The sequence below is a fragment of the Malaya genurostris genome, chromosome 2 (assembly GCF_030247185.1).
Source record: "Malaya genurostris strain Urasoe2022 chromosome 2, Malgen_1.1, whole genome shotgun sequence".
Lineage (NCBI taxonomy): Eukaryota > Metazoa > Arthropoda > Insecta > Diptera > Culicidae > Malaya > Malaya genurostris.
This window is the reverse complement of record NC_080571.1, coordinates 346,208,336-346,227,968: the sequence shown is the minus strand read 5'-3', so window position 1 is coordinate 346,227,968 and position 19,633 is coordinate 346,208,336. Positions and strand designations below refer to the sequence as shown.

At 39.8% G+C, this 19,633-nt stretch overlaps 1 protein-coding gene across 6 annotated transcripts in view; it reads right to left on the bottom strand.

Annotated features, from left to right (window-relative positions):
* Positions 1–777: 777 nt before the first annotated feature.
* LOC131431977 (fibronectin type-III domain-containing protein 3A) overlaps positions 778–19,633 on the bottom strand; it is a 157,425-nt gene continuing 138,569 nt past the window's right edge. For all 6 annotated transcript variants that reach the window (XM_058597975.1, XM_058597976.1, XM_058597977.1 and 3 more), the window contains 4 exons: positions 18,658–18,946; positions 17,025–18,587; positions 15,384–16,948; positions 778–11,710 (listed from right to left, as the gene is read on the bottom strand). In XM_058597975.1, the coding sequence (XP_058453958.1) occupies positions 11,198–11,710; positions 15,384–16,948; positions 17,025–18,587; positions 18,658–18,946 (3,930 nt within the window). In that variant the 3' untranslated portion in view covers positions 778–11,197. The remainder of the gene's footprint in view (positions 11,711–15,383; positions 16,949–17,024; positions 18,588–18,657; positions 18,947–19,633) is intronic.

The window sequence follows — 19,633 nt, the reverse complement described above, 5'->3', positions numbered from 1 at the left end:
ATACAAGTCGAACGAAATAAAGAATGCAAAATTCGAACTCGAACGAAAGTGTAGATTCGTTCGTATCACAAATCCATCGGATTGCAGAATCGGGGTGACAATCAAGAACCGACAATTCGATCATGTCCCGTGTGGTAACATCGCTCAAAGAGACCCAGAAGACTCCGCGGCGAGTTGGCAGCAGATCAAAAGCGAACTCTGTGAACCCAGGGAAGATGAAGGATTTCTTCAAGCACAATCCGAACTTTTTGATTCGGGAGGAGGCCAAAAAGGTCAATTCGTTCGTCTGATTCAACGAACTGACAATGATGCACCCCGAACTTTATGTCTTCAACAGAATATTATGGCCAAGTCCCGTGCTAGGATCAAAGCGGCCTGAAGTTTTTCATCAGCAAGTCTCGTCTGGATGTTCCAAAGAGGTTTCGAACGATGAAGGTCGATTAATTTGCCAAGAAGTGCTTGGTGTGGCAGGCGATCTGTGATTGTGGCAAACTCAACAAGCTGTACAAATTGACCGACAACATCAATGGCTAAATATTCAAGGAAGAATTTGTCCAGAAGCACCTATTGCCTATATCCGAAAATGAATTTTTGGTGATCATTGTTGGTGTTCGAATACAGTCCTTACTCCAGTCCAGGATAATAGTTTTTGTATATGTTAACAAAACATGGAGAAACTCTTTGTTTGGTAAACCGCTCGCCAGACAGTGGGATTTGGGATAAGCTAAACAAACACACAGTAAGAGTATTTTTTACATAAAATATATTTCTGTTAAATTAAATATTGTTCATATATATTAAGATATTTTGTTGTTTATATACTTAATGTCCACTTTTAACATATATATTTTAATTATTTTCCACTTTTTTAATTGTTTATATGTATGTGTGTCCTTGTTGCAATAATATTTTTTGTTATACATTATTCCATCAGTTGTTTCCATATATGTTTAGTGTAATATTACCGTTTCAGATTTCTCGTTTCTGCGCGATCAATTTCATTTTCACTTCATCAATCAGTTTGCTGCAAACTCTTGCTCAAACCATCATCATCATGGATAGCTAGCTCGGTTTTTGCGGCTTCGTTCCACTACGGTATTATCATAATCATATAACGTTCCATTTTTTTTTTGTTATTTTGTTTTTGCTTAGCTCGGCCACTATCCTACTTTGTTGTTTTGTTTCCAATAGTTGTTTTTTTTTTCATTTTATTGAAAAGAAAAAGTGAAACAGAATATTTAAAAATACAAAATATAACATTTCTAATAAACAAATAATCATAAATGTAATAAAAATGAGATATAAAGGTGTTTATTTTTTGTAAAAATATTTTTTTTTCATTTCATATCCATTCTAACGGAAAGAGCGTGTTTAGTAAAATTTATACAATAACTATACCCCCATCATTAATATAATCATGTATATACTTTCAGTAATATTTGTTTGACGTTTTCTCAATTGTTAATTGTTTTTATTTTATTTTGTTGTGTATCATCGTTTTACCTTTTTACCATTGTTCAATAGAATAGTTTGTTTTTACATATCCATTTACTTGAATAGCAGTTTTTTTTTATTTTAAATACAAGAAACCTAGTTTTACGTTTCTTATTATTTCCTTCTGATGCTGGTCATCGTCGCAATTATTTCCTATATATCATCCGACCGGCATGTCGTTAATCCGTTTCTGATTTGTCACTAGTAACCTGTTTCAGCGGAAAATGAAACAAAATGTCTCGTTTTCCATTTTCCTATTATTTTTTTTTTGTTCATATATACAAATAACACAGTGTTGGAAATATAACAAAAATAGAGTGGCGTACACAATAGTAGGTTTTACAATTAGTTAGGCTTCGCTTTTGATCAGCTAGCTTTTTTTTCGTCCACACAAACTTATTTACGTGAGCTTTTATTTCACCTGTAGTTAGTTTTTCAGCATCGGTTCGAGATAGCTTTCGTTTGCTTGTACACTAGAAAAATAAAACAACAATATTGAAAGTTACATTACATTTTCAGTTTACTGCGCGGGTCCCTCCTTATAACCTGATTTCCCTTTTTGTTTTCCGAATTGTTTGTCAGTTGTCATCATCATCTCACTTGGCATGTTTGTTGTAATTGTAATTGTCGATTGCTGCAAACGAATTCTTGCTCAGTGCTAAGACCTTCTCTCATACTTTCATAACATCGTCGTATAACGCATGTATATTAAAATTTTGTTCATCAATGTGTGCACTGTTTTGTTGCTGTCAGCATCGTTTGTAACACTAATTCGCTTAGCTACGTTGTAATGGAAGCAAATATATGGAAATATTTTTATATGTATATTTAAGAGTAAAATAAACGGTGAGAGGATTTTCTAGAGAAAACAAAATTATAATAATACAATGTAAATATCATTTGCATTAATTTTAGATAACGTAAAAATAAAAAAAAATGTCAAATGCACGGCTTATATCTCATATTGCATACTTCGTCTTTGCGGGGAAAGATAAAACTAAACAACAACGGAATCGTACAGAATAATATTAAAAAAATAAAATTCATATGCTCTACTACAGGTAAGAATGCATTCATTCAGTAGGGTGCATGCAAGTAGTGTTCGGTTTGTGTTCGTCCCACACGGTAGCATCCCGTTTTGTAAATAAAACTATACCTTAAGAAACATAAACAAACAGAAAAAAAAACTATGGAACACAAGTAAAATTAAAGACCCGAATGTCCACAGGATATCTAATTGAAAAACAAAAAGATAAAATTGCACATGGAACAGCTAATTAAAGAGAGATGATACGGTGATATTCTAAAATACGCGTTAAATGTATACGTGAGCGAGCGTTCTTCTCTAGTAATAGCTTCCTAAGTTTTACCTGTATTAATTGCGAACGGGGTTTCGGTGCAGATAGTTTGTGATGAAGGTTCAGTCCAAGTGACAGCAAGGGAATGCATATTCGGATTCAATTATTACTGAGTCGATTTTGTTGGTTCACCTGAAGGTCGTCACAAGGTGCTCACAAGTTCCTATCTCATGCCTCCCCGTGTGTGTCTATGATAATAGTTATTCAATAGAACGGTGTCGATTGAGTGCTATCGTCTTCTGCGGCAGTAGCAGAATGAGAGTGTGCGAATTGATTACTATGTAATCACTCGATTGAAACCCAACCGTATTGTACATGAATAATTCGACGTATGATATTACAAAATACCATAGATAACAGATATCCTGCCTATTTGAGAAATATTCAAACTAGAACAATTTGAACACTTCTCATGATTTTCATAAGTGTAAAAGACAACTTTATTTCCACATCGTTAATTTCACACGTGAGTTCGCTCGGAATAAAACAAGACAATCGCCCTTATTCTGAATAACGTCGTATCGTTTTTTTCGCTCGTATTTAATTTGTATTCCCCATAACGCTAGCAAAATCAAAGGTAGCTATGATTCGATCGAAAAATCAATACGTCGTTATTCAGAATAAGGGCGAATATGATAATCTAGCGTGAAGTGAATGTAGCACATAAAAGAGTGTCTTGCAAACGCTGCATTAAAGCGTTTGCTTGCTCTGTATGGGAAATAGATCACTGAGTAAAATTTAACTAACGCCTGAGTTCAGGACTAAAATTTTGAAGGAGTTAAGTATGAACAAAAACATGGATACTGCAAAATACCGCAGATAACAGATATGCAGGATCGAACGCCTCTCCTCCAAGAAAGAATATGACCATTGAGATTCAACAACAAAAATATGTTTTTCATTGTTTAACGGTCACGCCAAGCCGAAGCACAAATGAGCCTAAACAAAAAATGCTATGAAAAATAAATGCATTCCGTGTTGTTTCGTTGTGACGACGCTCTTGACAAATTGTACAATTGAACTTTCATCATTCACAGGGTCTTCAGCTCAGAATGACAGGCTTTTGATCGAGGACTTTAATACCTGTCAGCAACCACAGAGAAATTTCGAAATCAGTGTCAATTACACCAGCAGGTAGTGTATATTATATATGGAAAGCCATCATCCATCAACGATCGAAAAAACATGATACCAAGGACCATCTTGTACCGTTTTCGTTTTTGAACCTACAAGCGGACGACTCTGACTCAGAGTAAAACGTACACGTGGTAAGCGCTCTAAACAACAACGCATAGAAAAAGAAAATAATAAACAAGCTCGCATGGATGTAGTGGTGGTTTGACCCGAGAAAATTTTCAGAGCGGAGCTACGCATTTGGAGTCTGATCTTGAGCAAACCGAGGTTGCTAAAACAAACATCTCAAAAGTTGTTTGGGCCACTCTGGGTCAGCCCTCGGGCTGCTCTGATCAATAAACGAAACCGGTATTAATAAAGGTCACATTGAAAAGTGCGATCCAAAAAAAAATATCTGCCTTAGGGCATATTCAGTAGTGTTCTAGTTCTAGATGCATAATTTATGTCAGTTACAAAATTTAAATCTGAATTTTATAACAAGAAAAACTGGCAACACCAGCAGTGTTTTACTCGTGTTTCAAGTATATACAAAAAGTAGAACGCATCGTAGACTAGTTTTAAATTTGACAGAAGAACTGGTCGAATAAACTAGAACGGCTTGCTGGAGATACGTTTGTTCCAGTTTCTGCTCTTTATAGATATTCCATATGGAACTAGCAGCTGAATTTGTTCTTACTTATTCGAACGCAAAAGAAAAAAAACACACCCTGTGCCCCATCAACCAGTAGAAATGAGAATGCTTACATTGGACAAAACCATTTCAAATATTCACCCCGATTCTGTACATCGATCGATTCGAAATATTCCGATCGAATGTGCAATTTCCATTCTGCATTCCGTTCGAGTTGGGTATGAACTCGAATATCATTCGTTCGAGTTGTTCAATTTTCGAACATTACTCGATCGACTTGCGTACGTATTACTTCTGTTTGGTTTAGAATCGTTCTAATTGGTTTATACAAGTGTGACGGTTTCGTTTACTAAGAAATGAATTAAATAAATAATATAGAACGTGTAAGTAGTGTTGACAGCTTTGATGGTTAGTGTTCGAAATTTCAAGTGATCCCGAACGAGAGTCGATCCAATCATTCAAGTCGACCGGAATAAAGAATGCAAAATTCGAACTCGAACGAAAGTATAGATTCGTTCGTATCACAAATCCGTCGGATTACAGAATCGGGGTGATTATCCTCAGGATTAATTAATCGTAAAACAGACACGCAAAAAAATCAAACATTTGACAGGAAACTTTTTCACTTACAGTTTTGGGCAAGGCCTACTGTGACTCTCCTGGTGTGCAAGTACAACATGCATTTTAGGAGCATTCACGCACCCATTCTACACCAAACGGCACCACTTTTGGTGTCACCGGCTGCTCAATTACATTACTATTACACTGGGAAATCTGGATGTATTTTATTTATGGTACAATACTACATTTAGGGCATGTTCAGGAGTGTTCCAGTTCTAGATGCAAAATTTATGTCAGTTTTCAAATTTAAATCTGGAAATTATAACAAGAAAAACTGACAGCCCCAGTAGCGATTTACTCGTGTTCCAAAAATACAAAATTTAGAACGGCAACGTATACCATTTTTAAATTTGACAATAGAACTGTTCGAATAAATAAACGGTTTGCTGGAGATACCGTTTGTTCCAGTTTTTGTTCTATTATGGATCGCCCGTATAAAACATTCAGCTGCTGCATTTGCTCAGTGGCCGTGACATCTCCGGAACAATTTTAACGTTTATTCAAAATTTTACAGACGAGCAGTTATTTTTTTGTGGTGTGGTTAGAACCAACCCCGACCCATTTCAAAGTTTGATGGATGAAAAGTTATCTGGGTTTATTTTATACTGAAAATAAAATGATACCAAGAGGTATTATAATTGCAATACAGAGAACGTACGAAAATCCTCGAGAAAAACTTGGCTTGGTAATGTATTCAAACTTTTTATTGAGGTATTCTTTATGACTGAAAGTCTGAAGAAAAAAATTCACATTAGTAGCTTTCACTAAAGATCAGAAATTAGAATTTTTAAAAATGTTTTTTCAGTGTCGGAAAACAACTATCGATCTGTCAAAAATAACCATGCTTTCGAGCAGGGATATTTCCGACAAAAACAAAATAACTGCTCGACTGTCAAAATTCATATAAAAATTGAAATATTTCGCGGGATGGCTCAAAGTTTAAAGATCGTAAAAACGAATTTTTGCAAGATTTTTTTTAGACAAATATAAACTTTTTGGTTATTTTTTGGAAACGACGATCGAATGTACAATTTCCATTCTGCATTCCGTTCGAGTTTGGTATGAACTCGAATATAATTCGTTCGAGTTGTTAAATTTTCGAACATTACTCGATCGACTTGCGTACGTATTACTTCTGTTCGGTTTAGAATCGTTAAAATTTGTTTATACAAGTGTGACGGTTTCGTTTACTAAGAAATGAATAATATAAATATTATAAAACGTGTAAGTAGTGTTGACAGCTTTGATGGTTAGTGTTCGAAATTTCAACTGTTCTCGAACGAAAGTCGAATGAATCATACAAGTCGAACGGAATAGAGAATGCAAAATTCGAACTCGAACGAAAGTGTAGATTCGTTCGTATCACAAATCCGTCGGATTGCAGAATCGTCTTGTTTGTCTTGTACTGACATATTTCGTCCTGCACATCTTATGGTCGTGAAAGGGTTAAACGAACTTAGTTGGGAAATATTATCGCATCCGCCGTACTCTACTGATCTATACATGTCCGACTAATATTTGATGGGAGCGAGTCATTTCGCCGAATGCCATTTCGCCGAAAGTCGTTTCGCCGAATAGGTTATTTCGCCGAAAGGGTAATTTCGCCGAAAGCGTCATTTCGCCGAAAGGGTCATTTTGCGAAAGGGTCATTTTGCCGAAAGGGTCATGTCTTCTGTATGTTATGTCTCCTGTATAACTGATGTGGCGCAGCCACATAACCGAAGCCAAGATGGTTCGGCGGCACAAAGCCGCCGAGCCGACGCCGGCCTCTTGCATACAAATCTGTAACCGCCTCGTTTGCCCGATCTACTCAAAGCTAGTGTTTGTTGTTGCTTTAGTTAGGTCCGAACGAGCGGTGGCGAGGTCGGACAGCACATGAACCAAAACGATGTGGCGTATCCGCATTAGATATTTTTTTCATTTTCACTTAATAAATGGAAAATACCACATACATTTGCCTGGTAGATACATATATGCAATTGATTTGATGCTTAGTAGCTAATAGTCAACAAGTTTTCTTGGGAACTCCGTTCTGAGGTTTATGAATCAATCTATATTCAAGAAGTACAATTCTAGGTCAACAAATCGGGCGTTAACAGTATCATCTCTCATTTGTCTTTATTTTAAATCAATTCTTATTACGATTTTAAGACGATTTCCGGATTCGGCGGAATGACCCTTTCTGCGAAATGGATTTCGGCAAAAAAGGCATTCGGCGAAATGTCATTCGGTGAAATAACCATTTCGGCGAAATGGCCCTGATCCATATTTGATTTTTAATCGATGAGATTCTCTCACTCATTTGTAGAACAATGTTTCACCAATTTTGAAGAAATCATAAAATTATTCGTCGAATGACTTGGCTCGGAAGAAAATTGTTTATTTTGGCAGATGGGCAAAATGTGTAGAATCAAAAGGTCAATAGTTTCTAAACCTAATTTGAATCATTGGTCTTAGCATAAGTGAAGTTGCTAAATACTGCCCGGACTATTGAATGTTGCCTGAACTAGAATAGCAAATGCAATAGCAAATGCAATGTAAAATCTCAAACTTACGAGACTCGTGTGCCAAACAGAACCTCGCTGATATGACAAAAATGAGTGAACCAAACGAACTAAAGCTACCGCCGACACGAAAGAATACAATTGTTGTTGACTTCAGGCAGTGCAAAATTCGACCTTCGATACGAGAACTTGAAGGTTTGCTTAAGGAGCAAATGCATCTTGACATTAAACGTGTGCATTTACTTCAATGCAATAAGACAAATAATGTTGTTTACATCCAGTTTTATAAAGAGTTGGATGAAATTTTATTCGCAAAAGACAATAACAATGTGCACTATGTGGAGCACGAAAACATTCAGTAAAACATTCCAGTATGTATGGAAAATAGTGCTATTGAAGTGCGTGTGCATGATCTTCCCTCAAGCGTCATCGATCCTTATATTCGCAAAATCATGTCCCAATACGGAGAGATTCTTTCTATCGAAAAAGAAAAGTGGAAGAACCTTTTCCCCGGTATTCTAAATGGCGTACGTTTGTTACGCATGCGCTTGAAGAAGGCTATGCCTTCTTATGTGGCTTTCGGTCAGGATACAAGAATCCCGTGCAAATCACTTGTTACCTATGACAATCAGATGGCCACATATCAATATTGCCAAAAAGCTGTCCACTACGGTAAGCCATGTGATAAACTGGACAAGGAGACAACTACACCAAAGGACAACGGTGCTTCCTTCACACCAACCCCAAGCAACCTCAGTACACCTGTGACAGCCACCAACAACAATGAAGTCACCAACCCTTCAACGAATCCATCATCATCCCCTATAGAACAAAGAACCAGCTGTAGTTAACAACTTACCCTCCAACCAACCAACAATTGCAACCAACGTACAACAAGGTGCATCTACAGCAACTAGCAACGAAAAGAAGACGGAAATCGACAATAATACCATCGATGCGGCAATGGATGACGAGACGAACCACGAACAAACTGCCCCTCAATCCTCGCAGGAGGGAAATGGAAGCTTTTCTTCCCCTAGAAAAAGGGTGACGAGATCCAACTCAAAAAAATATTTAAAAAATCGGCTCAATCGGCCACGTAAAGCTTGTACGCAAAAAGGCCTGAATAATAATATCTTTAAAAAAAATTATCAGAAAATCAAGAATCGATTTGCTGTTGCTCTGTCCAATCTGGAAGCTGTAGTCCCACAACTCTGCTAAATCAGAATATTCGGGTTCTGTAACCCAATGTAGTAGCAAAGACATCATATTAACAAGATATCCAGCTCTCACATTTCCCGAACTGGTTGTAGTCAACCGATTGAAAACTTACCCTTTCATGCCCTCTTTTATGCATTAAAACTGCCGTTCCGTAGATCAAGTTAACAAGGTTCGAGAAAAAAAAACAGACGTGAAGCTCTAGTTGTATTCTACGGTATCGAGTATGCATTTCAAAGTTGAAATCATTGGGTAGCTAATTTTGTCTATTATAAACTTGTGACTTGAGATGTCTAACATCTGCAAAATTTGACAGTTTCGAAACACAGTTTCACGAATTCGGGAAGCATATCAAAACTGGTCGTCTAAACCCCAATAATTGATATTTGTAATTATGTTTGACGACTATAGCAAACAAAGCATACTTCCCACGTCACACTTCGTTGTGAAACTTGACCATCTGTTTTGAACAAAAAATTTCAACCACTTGCATGTAGCTAAACCTGCTGCCATCACTTGGAATTAAATTCATCACCTCTATCACTATCGGCTGTTCTGTCATCTGTTCTGTTCGGTTCGCAGCAACTTACAACTGAACTGAGGTAAATTTAGACCGGTAATCCGCACTCAGTACATCTACGCACTCGGTTGGTAATTGAATCAGATCTGCGGTAGTTTTAGCATACATTCATCATCACCATCGCGCGCTTGTGTTAGTTTGTCTCGGTTGTTTTGTTAGTAAGTTTCTTGGGTTAGCGGCGATGATTCTCACGTGTGTGTGTGTTGATAAAATTTGTTTCTGCTATGTGTGTGAGCTTACCAATCAAGAGAACTCTTCTTAAGCATAGGGTTTTTTTTGTTTTGTTTATCAGTTTTGATTTTTCGTGTTCTAAGTATATTGCCTGTAATAGATCAAATTGTAAAACGTAATAATTAAAAAAAAGAGCTTCTATGGAATGCATTCAATTTCCTCGATGTTTTACTTTAAATGGTTGGTTTTTTTTTGTTTGTTCCGTTCTCGTTTCAAGTAGAAAGTATTTTGTTTCTGTAATAGCTAATAGTGAGTTGAATATTACGATAGAACTATGTTTACTCTTTATCCATTCTGTTGAGAGGCTTTCCTATCTGTCTGTCTGTTTGTTTGTTTGTTTGTCTGTCAGCTTGTCTGTGCTTTTGCTATGTAAGAATGACCTTGCACCTCTTCCTGCTCATTTTATAATTAATAATACTATAGATTTCCTTGTTTTTCTCTTATGTTAGGTTTTTGTCTAGCCATCGATCAGATCAAGCAGAGCGTTCGACGTTTGCCTTTTGTTCGTTCGCGAGTTTGCATATTCCAGAACCAAAAACTAAAGGCAAATGAACTAAGCACAATGCGCCAGAAAACCGAATCAGAAAACAAAAACTAAACCATCCCCTTGTGTTGTGTAGGCGCGACTCTCCGGAACAACAAACCATTTCTGTGTTTTGTTCTCCTTAAGCGTATAATAAGGACACTCTAGCTTTTCATTTTTTTTCTTATTGTGTTTATAAATATCCCCAACGTGTGTTTTCTTCTTTTCTAAGTGAGCCTGCACATTCGTTCCGCATTTCGTTACACTTTTTTTTGTTGCTTTTAATAATGAGAATAATTGTAACATAAACAATATAGCAAATTTAACATAGAATATTTGTTGTTATCTATCTGTTACCCTTTTTCGTAATTTCATTCATTTCATTTCCTACGATTTGCATGACAATCTGTTTTTGTTTTCAAATAGTTCCAAACACTGGGGAGGAGAGAGAATTGCATGCAATTATCGTTCCACAATTTACAACACAATTTAGCTATGTACTTGTAATATTATTTCTTTCTAATTTACCCAGTTTAGTTATTAGCCGTAAAGAGTAGTAGTGATAGCAGTGATAACAGTGACAGCAATTTTTTTTCTTGTTAAATAATTTTCCTCCCTTACCTCTGCATATTCTACTTACGATGTTTTCTGTTGTGGTTGTTGTTGTTGTTGTTGTTGTTTTCGGCTGAATTGGACAATAAATGACTGCTATTATTAGTATCAATCGAGTAGCACTTGTGACAATGATAATTGAAATGCACAGCGGAAAGTAAATTAATCTGTAGTTCCGTAGCCGAAAAAGGCAATTAGACAGTGTCCACCACATCATGATTACCGATTAGATTAGGTATTACGGTTCCCGCGAAACGTTCTTTGCTCTACCGCCCAGCAGCAATTGGGGCGTTACTTCAAACAAGCGGCGACAATCATCGACAGCACAATGAAGATGAAAACGAACAGAACCGCTTTGCTAGAGTCTGCTTCGAACAGTTCGGAAATCGTTTGCATCAGGTTACCTTTCGGTAGATGAAGCAGAGCTTGGGTCGCAGTGTTTCCATTTGGATTTCCCTGATGATGGCTGCCGTACGCTCCCGAACCACCGTGATGATGAGCAGTACCGGCGGAAGCATTGGCCAGGATGAGTTCACCTCGGCTGTTCACCACGTTGCCGGCAAAGAGCGTTCGCGTTGAAGAACACGAAGAACCGTCCACCTCGTCGTGACCACCGTGACGCGAGTAACCGTGCGAACTCGTCGAGTTCCGATGAGGCGTCAGCTGGTGATGCAACACCGGTGAAAATTGGCCGTAGATTTCTTCGCCGTTGGAACGAATTCGGATCGGACATACCTTGAAAAGGTAACTGACTCCATAGCACAGATTCTGGATAGTGTGACGCGTTTCTGGACCCCGGTAAACCTAGACGTCGCATGTGGAAAATTATGATTAATTATTGAGCTTTTTTTTGGTGTACGCGGTTCTATAACATTTCCCCGAAAACTATTCTCCAGAACATAAAAAACCGAAGCTTTTTCCCCAGAAATTCATTGCCCATAAAGTACTAATCTCCAGAAATACAAACTCTAGAAAGCAATAAAATCCAGAAGAAAAAAATCCCAGAATGTACCAAAGTCCAGAAAACCATATACCCGATGGCATTAGTCGCTAGAATATTGAATATTGTACCGTTTGGCATACTGATCATATGGCATAACAGATCGTGGTCGTCAAATGGTGAGATAACTAAGTCCTCACAAGTTCCTATCTCATGCCTCCCCGAGCGTCTATGATGACATTTGGTCAATAGAACGGCGTCGACTGGGTGCTATCGCCTTCTGCGTTAGTAGCAGAATGAGAGGGTGCGAAATGACTTGTACTTTGAAGCCCATCCTAAAGTGCAATATTTATCATAGTATATTGCAACATGTGGTTCTATTGTTTGTTGCATTATTTGTTATATATTGAACTGAATTATAATACATTGTATTATATATTGTTGTTTTTATTATTATAATAATAATAATAATAATTATTATTATTATTATTATTATTATTATTATTATTATTATCAAAAAAGAAATATATTTCCTGCAGAACTGCGACGAAAGAAGAGCATAACTTACACTGCGACATCAACTGTTATACATTGTATCATAGCATATTATTCCATACCTTATGATAAAAAAAAGAACCGGAATTTTCGTTTTAAAATTCCCGCGCTTGTCCAATCGGTAAACTTTTATTCTCTCAACGTTGGCAACACTTTTATACACATTCTGTCAAATTTTGACGCATATCGTACGATTAGTTATTGTTTGACGTCTATACAAAGAAATTGAAAAGTTTTCGTGTGGCGATTTTTATAATGGATGAAAATTTAGAACAACGGCTCGCCTTTTAAGCGCCATTCGGTCGATTGCGTGCGGTTTCGACGTCATATTCATAGATCCACACCTCATCACCAGTTGTGATGCATTCGATGAATGTGGGGTCACTATCTGCGTTGGAAATCATCTCTTTGGCCACATCAACATATATTATGTTATATTATATTTTATTATGTTATATTGTGTTTAACAATATTATATTCTATTATATTGTGTTAAGTTTATTTAATTATATCATATTATATTGTTTTGTATTGCATTAGGATGTGATGTATTATATTGTATTGTATTATATTATATTTTTTTATATTCATTTATATTATATTATATTGTATTATGCTCAATTATATCGACAACGGGGAGGGGCAGGGAGTGCATCAGGGTATCTTTCAAGTGAATGACTGGATGATGGAGTGGATTGCCAACCTGAGTCACGCGGGGGAAGCTTTGTGTTTCTCCCTGAAGGTCTGAAATGAGTAAGATGCACCCTTCTAACAAACAAACCATCAGGCGGGTTTAAGCTGGTACAGCGAAATTCTTTATTATATGGCCGGGTGTTCTTGCTGGAAGGCGCCGGGTCCTCGCTGCCGCTCGTTCGGACTTTAACTGAGGGATAGCCCCTAGCTTTGGGTAATCCGGGCAAACGCCCGCCACTAGACAGAGGTGATTTCTGCGGCGCCACTGCCCCCCGCAGTGGCCGGCGCTTCCGACGGCGGGTCGCCGGCGCACTCGCGGCCTTCGGCCGTCTCGGTCTGAATCATCTATGACGAACATGTTGTGTTAGCATTAAATAATACTATGTTCACACTATGAGTTAAAACAAGTTTTAACTCTGATTTCATGTTTTAAGCGAAATAACATGTTCTACTTTTGCGTTATTTCATATTCAGAAACGTCACATTAAAACATGTTTTCCCGAAATAACAACCCTGCTAGCATTTTTCATCACTTTACGACTATGTCAATTGACAAGCTGTTCAACAACAGCAGTTTTCCATCAAAGTAGCCATGTAATCCTAATAAAACAAAACTGGAAACTGGTACCAACGTTGCCAGGTATACCGATTTCTCGGTATTTATACAGATTTTTGCCGTCTATACCAGATATGTACTCCCGAAATACCGATAACTCACGAAACATACAGATGAGTACCGATTTTGGTTTTTAGCTTGAATAGACATGAGAAAAGGTTGTCGTGAGACCTTTTTTTTCCTCGCCTCTTGGTGACATTTTCTACTACTTATGTAGAAGAGACTCTGATACCGATATGGTACAGATAAATTTTTGCGTCGAATACAGATTTTTGGATACACGACCTGGCAACGCAGACTGGTACAACCACTTTTGTTTTGGAATTAAAAGATTACTTTTTTGTTCATTTGCTGCTCAAAAATATTCGAAACGTTTACTATTTACTACCCTTTATGACTAGAAAATTCAAAGTAAGACGATAAGTAAATTAAACTAGAGTGCCTATAACCAGAGTGACGACATCTCATCCGTAATGTTGGCAACAATTCAAAACATTCCATTAGCTTTACATTGAATTGACAGGTCGTTTGCTCGTTTGGAACTGGTAGCTGTCATTCCAAACGAACAGATGTCGCAACTCTGATTATAGTCACTCTAAATTAAACAATGTATCCAAACAATCTATTGTTAGTACACGTACAATAGACCAAAGTACCGCAGGCATGGTGCAGTACTTCGGACCGGTAACAAAGTTTATGCAAAGGTCCACCAAAGTAACTCAAAATGGGAATGGGCTTCTGGGGTTATCATTGAAGCTATCGGCGAAGTAAACTTTAACGTTCTTCTGAATGACTGGCATGGGAGAAGGAAACTCATCAGATCACATGCAAATCAAATTAAGCATCGCTATAGTGAGCAAGAAGACGAAGCTCAAAAAAATTCTCCACTCATTATTTTCGTTGATGAGTTTGGATTGCAAGTTACCCCGATTCCAGTGCCCCAAGAACCTGAAGAAAATCCTGAATCCAAAGACGAACCAAATCCCAATGATTCAGTTCAGCCGGAATCATGTGGTTCCAACCTGAACGAAACAAAACAGCCGATTGTTCAGTCGAATACTAATCAGGAACCAAATAGAAGCCGACCGAAACGTATGATCCAGATGCCATCAAGACTTGAACCTTTTCTGGTATTCTAAAAATAACGAAGGAAAAATGCGGTTTTTGATGCGAATTTTCAGAGTTATCCGGTACGTTAACTCGCATAAAAAAATACTTCAGTGTATAGAATGTTCACTTTGTACTTTGAATTTACTGAATAAAGACCCATTTTTTGGAATACGAAGATTGCTATAATTGAAGCCAACTAACAAGTACAACACTATAGATACCCAATTTAAAGAAGCTATGTTTGAGTTTAAACCTATAAACCCCCCCCTATGTATACGCGTCTGATTCTAGTAGATGCTTTTCTGATAAAATATCTGTTCCTATGTTGTTTCTGTATTATTTTCCATTTTGGGCAAACAGTTTCTAGATATTTGCTTCTTCTGGGAGATGGCATTCTGGGGAATGGTACATTCTGTTGTATATCTTTCTACTAATTAGTACCTTCGTGAATATGGTTTTCTGGAGAACGGTACATTCTGGGGATAACGCTTCGTTGCTTTATTTTCTGGGAAATGGTTTTCGGGAGAAAGTCGTACAACCGGTGTACGCAAGAAACTACAAACCTCCTGGAATTCTTGATCCTTCGTTTTGGCCATATGAAGAACGTACTCAATCGTGTCGGAAAATGGATTGTTCCGACTAGACTGCCATTCGATAGTTAGCAAACCTACGGTGATCGTTGGGCCACCGGTGGTCAGATGGGTACTGCCTTGTAGCACGGCGGTGTTCAAATTACTTACGCTACCGTTTACCGAGGACGGAGGGTGCTGAGGTGAACTGTTACCACTGCCATTGACCGGTTCGATGTACACCCGCGGTGCCTTGATAGTGTTGGGTGTTGCGGCACTCGTCACAAATACAAAATCCTCCGAGAAGTCACCCATTCCGGCGTGTTTGGTTTCGACCGCTATCCGGAAAGTGTAGGCTGTCAGTTCGTGTAGTTTCATCACCTTACAGGTGCTCCGTGTTCCCGTGTAAACATTCTGATACTCGCCCGTACGATTGTTTTCCAGCTCCACGTAGTACCGGGCCAGGTCGGCTAGGTTCTTACCTTCGCCCCAGCGTAACTTTAGGTGCGAGAACCCAAACTGAATGCACTCCAGCTTTGGTGGTTTTGGTGGCAGTGGTGCGGTAGTAAATTTGATGTACGTCGAGAACGGACCAGTTCCGATTTCGTTTACAGCCTGTATTCTCAACTTGTACGGCGATTCCGGGTGGAGGTCATTGATTAGCAACTCATTGCGGTTGATGTTGACAACCTCACTAGCACTCGTATTATCTAATAAATTCGATACCGATTCCTCGCGGCGCTGTTCATCGGCTGAACCCCCCGTCGGCACTTCTTCCTCCAGTTCATCTTCGTCATATTCGTCCTCCTCCTCCTCCTCCTCCTCCTGATCTTCCTCATCTTCGTCACCCTCGGTACGGTCACTGTCCTGTCTGAGAGCTTCCTGTTCGCTTCGATTCCGGCAGAGAGTCGATACGGCGTCTCTCGATATCACACGATCCCCGCACTCGATGTTATAGTAGGTAATGGGAGCACCATTGCATTGTGGCGTTTCCCAATCGATAAGTATACTTCTGGCCGTTATTTTGTGCTGCCCTAGAACGGGGACATTTGGCGGAGCCGCTGGAGTTTTTTGCGAGAATGTCGAAGAGTACCGGGAACTTCCGGCACTGTTAACCGCACACACCCGGAAATGGTAGTTGGTGAACGGTGCGAGATTTTTCAGTTCCGCTGTTCGGTGCTGACCGTGGTAGACAGTCTGGAAGAGCAGTTCAGCAGCATCGGCATCGGCATCGTTGGCGGTACTTGACTGTAGGATATATTCGCTGATCGGTGCCCCGTTACAATGCGGTTCGTCCCAGATCACAGCTAGATGAGTTGGCGATTTGATGGAAATGTGCAGTTCTTTCGGTGCATTTGGCTGTGCCGCACCGGCATGGAAACTGTACTCCTCCGACCAATCACCCGCTCCAACACGATTGATTGCACGCACCTGTACCGTGTACAGTTCACCCGGCCTTAGATCCTTTACCACACAGAACTTATCCTTACCACGGTAGCAGGAACTCCGCGTTTTATTTGTCATCTCCACCTCGACTTCATACTCGAGAATAGGTGCACCTGTGGAGAGGGGAAAGAAAAATTCAGAATAAGTATCCTAACGGACTGGGAAGAATAGGATAAGCTTGGTACAGACCTCCGTTGTAATCCGGTTCATCCCACAGTAGACAGGCGGCGTACGGCGTCGGAGCACCATTGCAGTACGGTCGTGGTGGTGCCCGGGGTGGTACCGATTCCGTCGTCACCAGACACGGTTCCGAGAAAGCACTGATACCCCCGGGACCCTCACACAGTACCCGAATCTGGTAGGTAGTTCCGGGACTGAGCCGTTCAATTAACGCTTCCGACTCTTTGCCACTGTATATCCGTTCGAAGATCGAACACGAGTTGATTTCCAAATGGTAGAGACTTATTTCCGCGCCACCCGTATCGACCGGTTGATCCCATTTGATCTTAAATGCTGTGGCGTGAATTTTACCCTTCACCTGAGGTTTCGTCGGTCGGCCCGGACAGGAGGGCAGTGTTTTGAACACCACCTCCTTACTAAATGGACTTTGGCCATTTTCGTTCTCTGCTTTTATCCTAAAATGGAATGTCGTTGCTCGTCTTAAGCCTACACATTCGTACACGGTGTCCATTCCGGTGTAGATGTTCTTGAAACCGTAGGCCTGTTCTATGTCGTGCATCTGTAGAGTGAAACCCTCACTCGGCGAACGTCGCTGCCAGGCGAGCTTGAGCGAGGTTGCCGTTGCATGTTGCAATGTCGGTGGCGATGGCTGTAGCGGTGGATTGCCGGCGGTGTTGAATTTCACCAGATCCGAGTAACCACTGCGGCCAAACTCGTTCACCGCCGCCAGTCGAAAAATGTAACACGTGGAAGGATGCAGCTTGTTCACCGTGAACTGTTTACCTTTCGTTTTACATACCTCAACAAAATCACAATTTTGGGAATTGATCAGGTGAACCATTCCGTTATACTTTCCGTTGTCGTACTCGAGAATGTAATTGGTAATGTGTGCGCCATTGTCCGTTGCGGCATTCCAGCGAAGCTGGAGTGAATTTTTTGTTCTAGCTATTAGAGTGGGAATCTTTGGAACGTCCGGTTCGCATGCGGGTGTGTTGAAAACGGTGGCTTCCGTCGGCGAGCCGTGCAGTTGGTCCAGGTAGACCTGCAGTCGAACCGTGTATTCCTGGCCCGGTCGCAAATCCTGCACCATACAGCTCAACGAACTACCCTTGAATATACTTTTGTATTTGTTTTCCTTTCCCGGATCACTGAGTAACAGTTCGTAGTGTAGATCGTGCACATTGAAGGGCAATGTTTCCGCAGGTGGTAGTGGACTTGGTGGTGACCACTGGAACAGTGCTGATCGCGATGTAATTTCATTAACCTGCGGTGATGGCACCGAGCTCAGATGCTCAATAATAGTGTGGGTGTCATCTTCCTCATCTGGCATACTGGACGATTCTTCGCCATCTTCCGATGTGGCCACCGATGACGTTCCATTCCACCGGGGATGAGGCTGGATTGGCTGCTGTTGTTGTGGATGCTGCTGGTGTTGCTGTTGTTGTTGTTGCTGTTGCTGTTGTTGTTGTTGTTGTTGTTGTTGTTGGTGATGCTGATGCTGTTTGCGCACATTGCCGTTCACTTCCGTATGCTTCCGAGGTGAATTAATCGGTGTCGTAATGGAGGCGGCATCTGAAAGGTAAAATGTGAAATGTAAATAGTTAGGCTGATGTTTGGCCAACAATAGAGAAGAAGCGCTTACTCAGTTCTCTTTGTTTCTGATCTAGTTTCCGGATCAGCTTTGTATGTTGTCTAAGTGCTCTCTCGTCCTTGTGATACTGGTTGTTAGTGGAGTGGGGGGGCGATGGCGAGTGAGTCACGTTAGACTGGGGCGTATGCAACGTGTGAGCAGCACCAGATCCCGTACCTCCTCCTGCTGCTGCCGCTCCAGAGATTAGTGGCGATTGGTAGATATGGGGTGCTCCTGGACCCGGTCCTGCTTGGTAGCCGGCGGCCATAGGATTGAAGAACTGCGGTGTGGTACCATTAATCTACGAAGAAAAGAAAACAACATCAATTAGATTTTGATAAAAATTTTATTTGAACCGAAAAATTGAACATTTTGAAGCACCTTCACAACTAGCCTCACACGCCGTGACCGATCGGAACTGCTAGGATCCAGATCCATGATTCTAAACGAATTATTTCTAGATCTAAAAAAAGAAAAGCTTTTTTTTCACGATTCAATCCCGAGAACTGTGACACGTCGTCAAAAAGTTGCGATGATTTGCGCTCTCGTTTTTTTCTTTAAACTTCCAACGGAGGCAGGGACTGCTTAACGACTGCTGTTATCATCGGCAGCCACAGCAACAAGTGCCTACCTGACTGAGGTACGTACAATCGCGAGGCGAAACCACGTATGCAATGTTTATTTGTGAAAAGCTGTTTGCTGATTTCAATTTCGCTCCGGTTCGACACTGAAGCCCAAACAGTATTTGAACAGTCTGCGTGCGTTTGTGCGCTAGTTGGCGAGTATTTACGCATTTTCAGAAAACACTTAGCGTGAGTCCAAACATATCTGCGGAACACTAACAAAGTAAGAGTATTGGAAACATTATTCGACTGATATTCTAAAAAATAAAACTACCACATTGATTGATAAACGCAAGAAAATATTTAAATTTTTAAACTTGGAAAAAGATTCTAGAAACTTCAAATGGAAGTGGGGAGAATTTTGA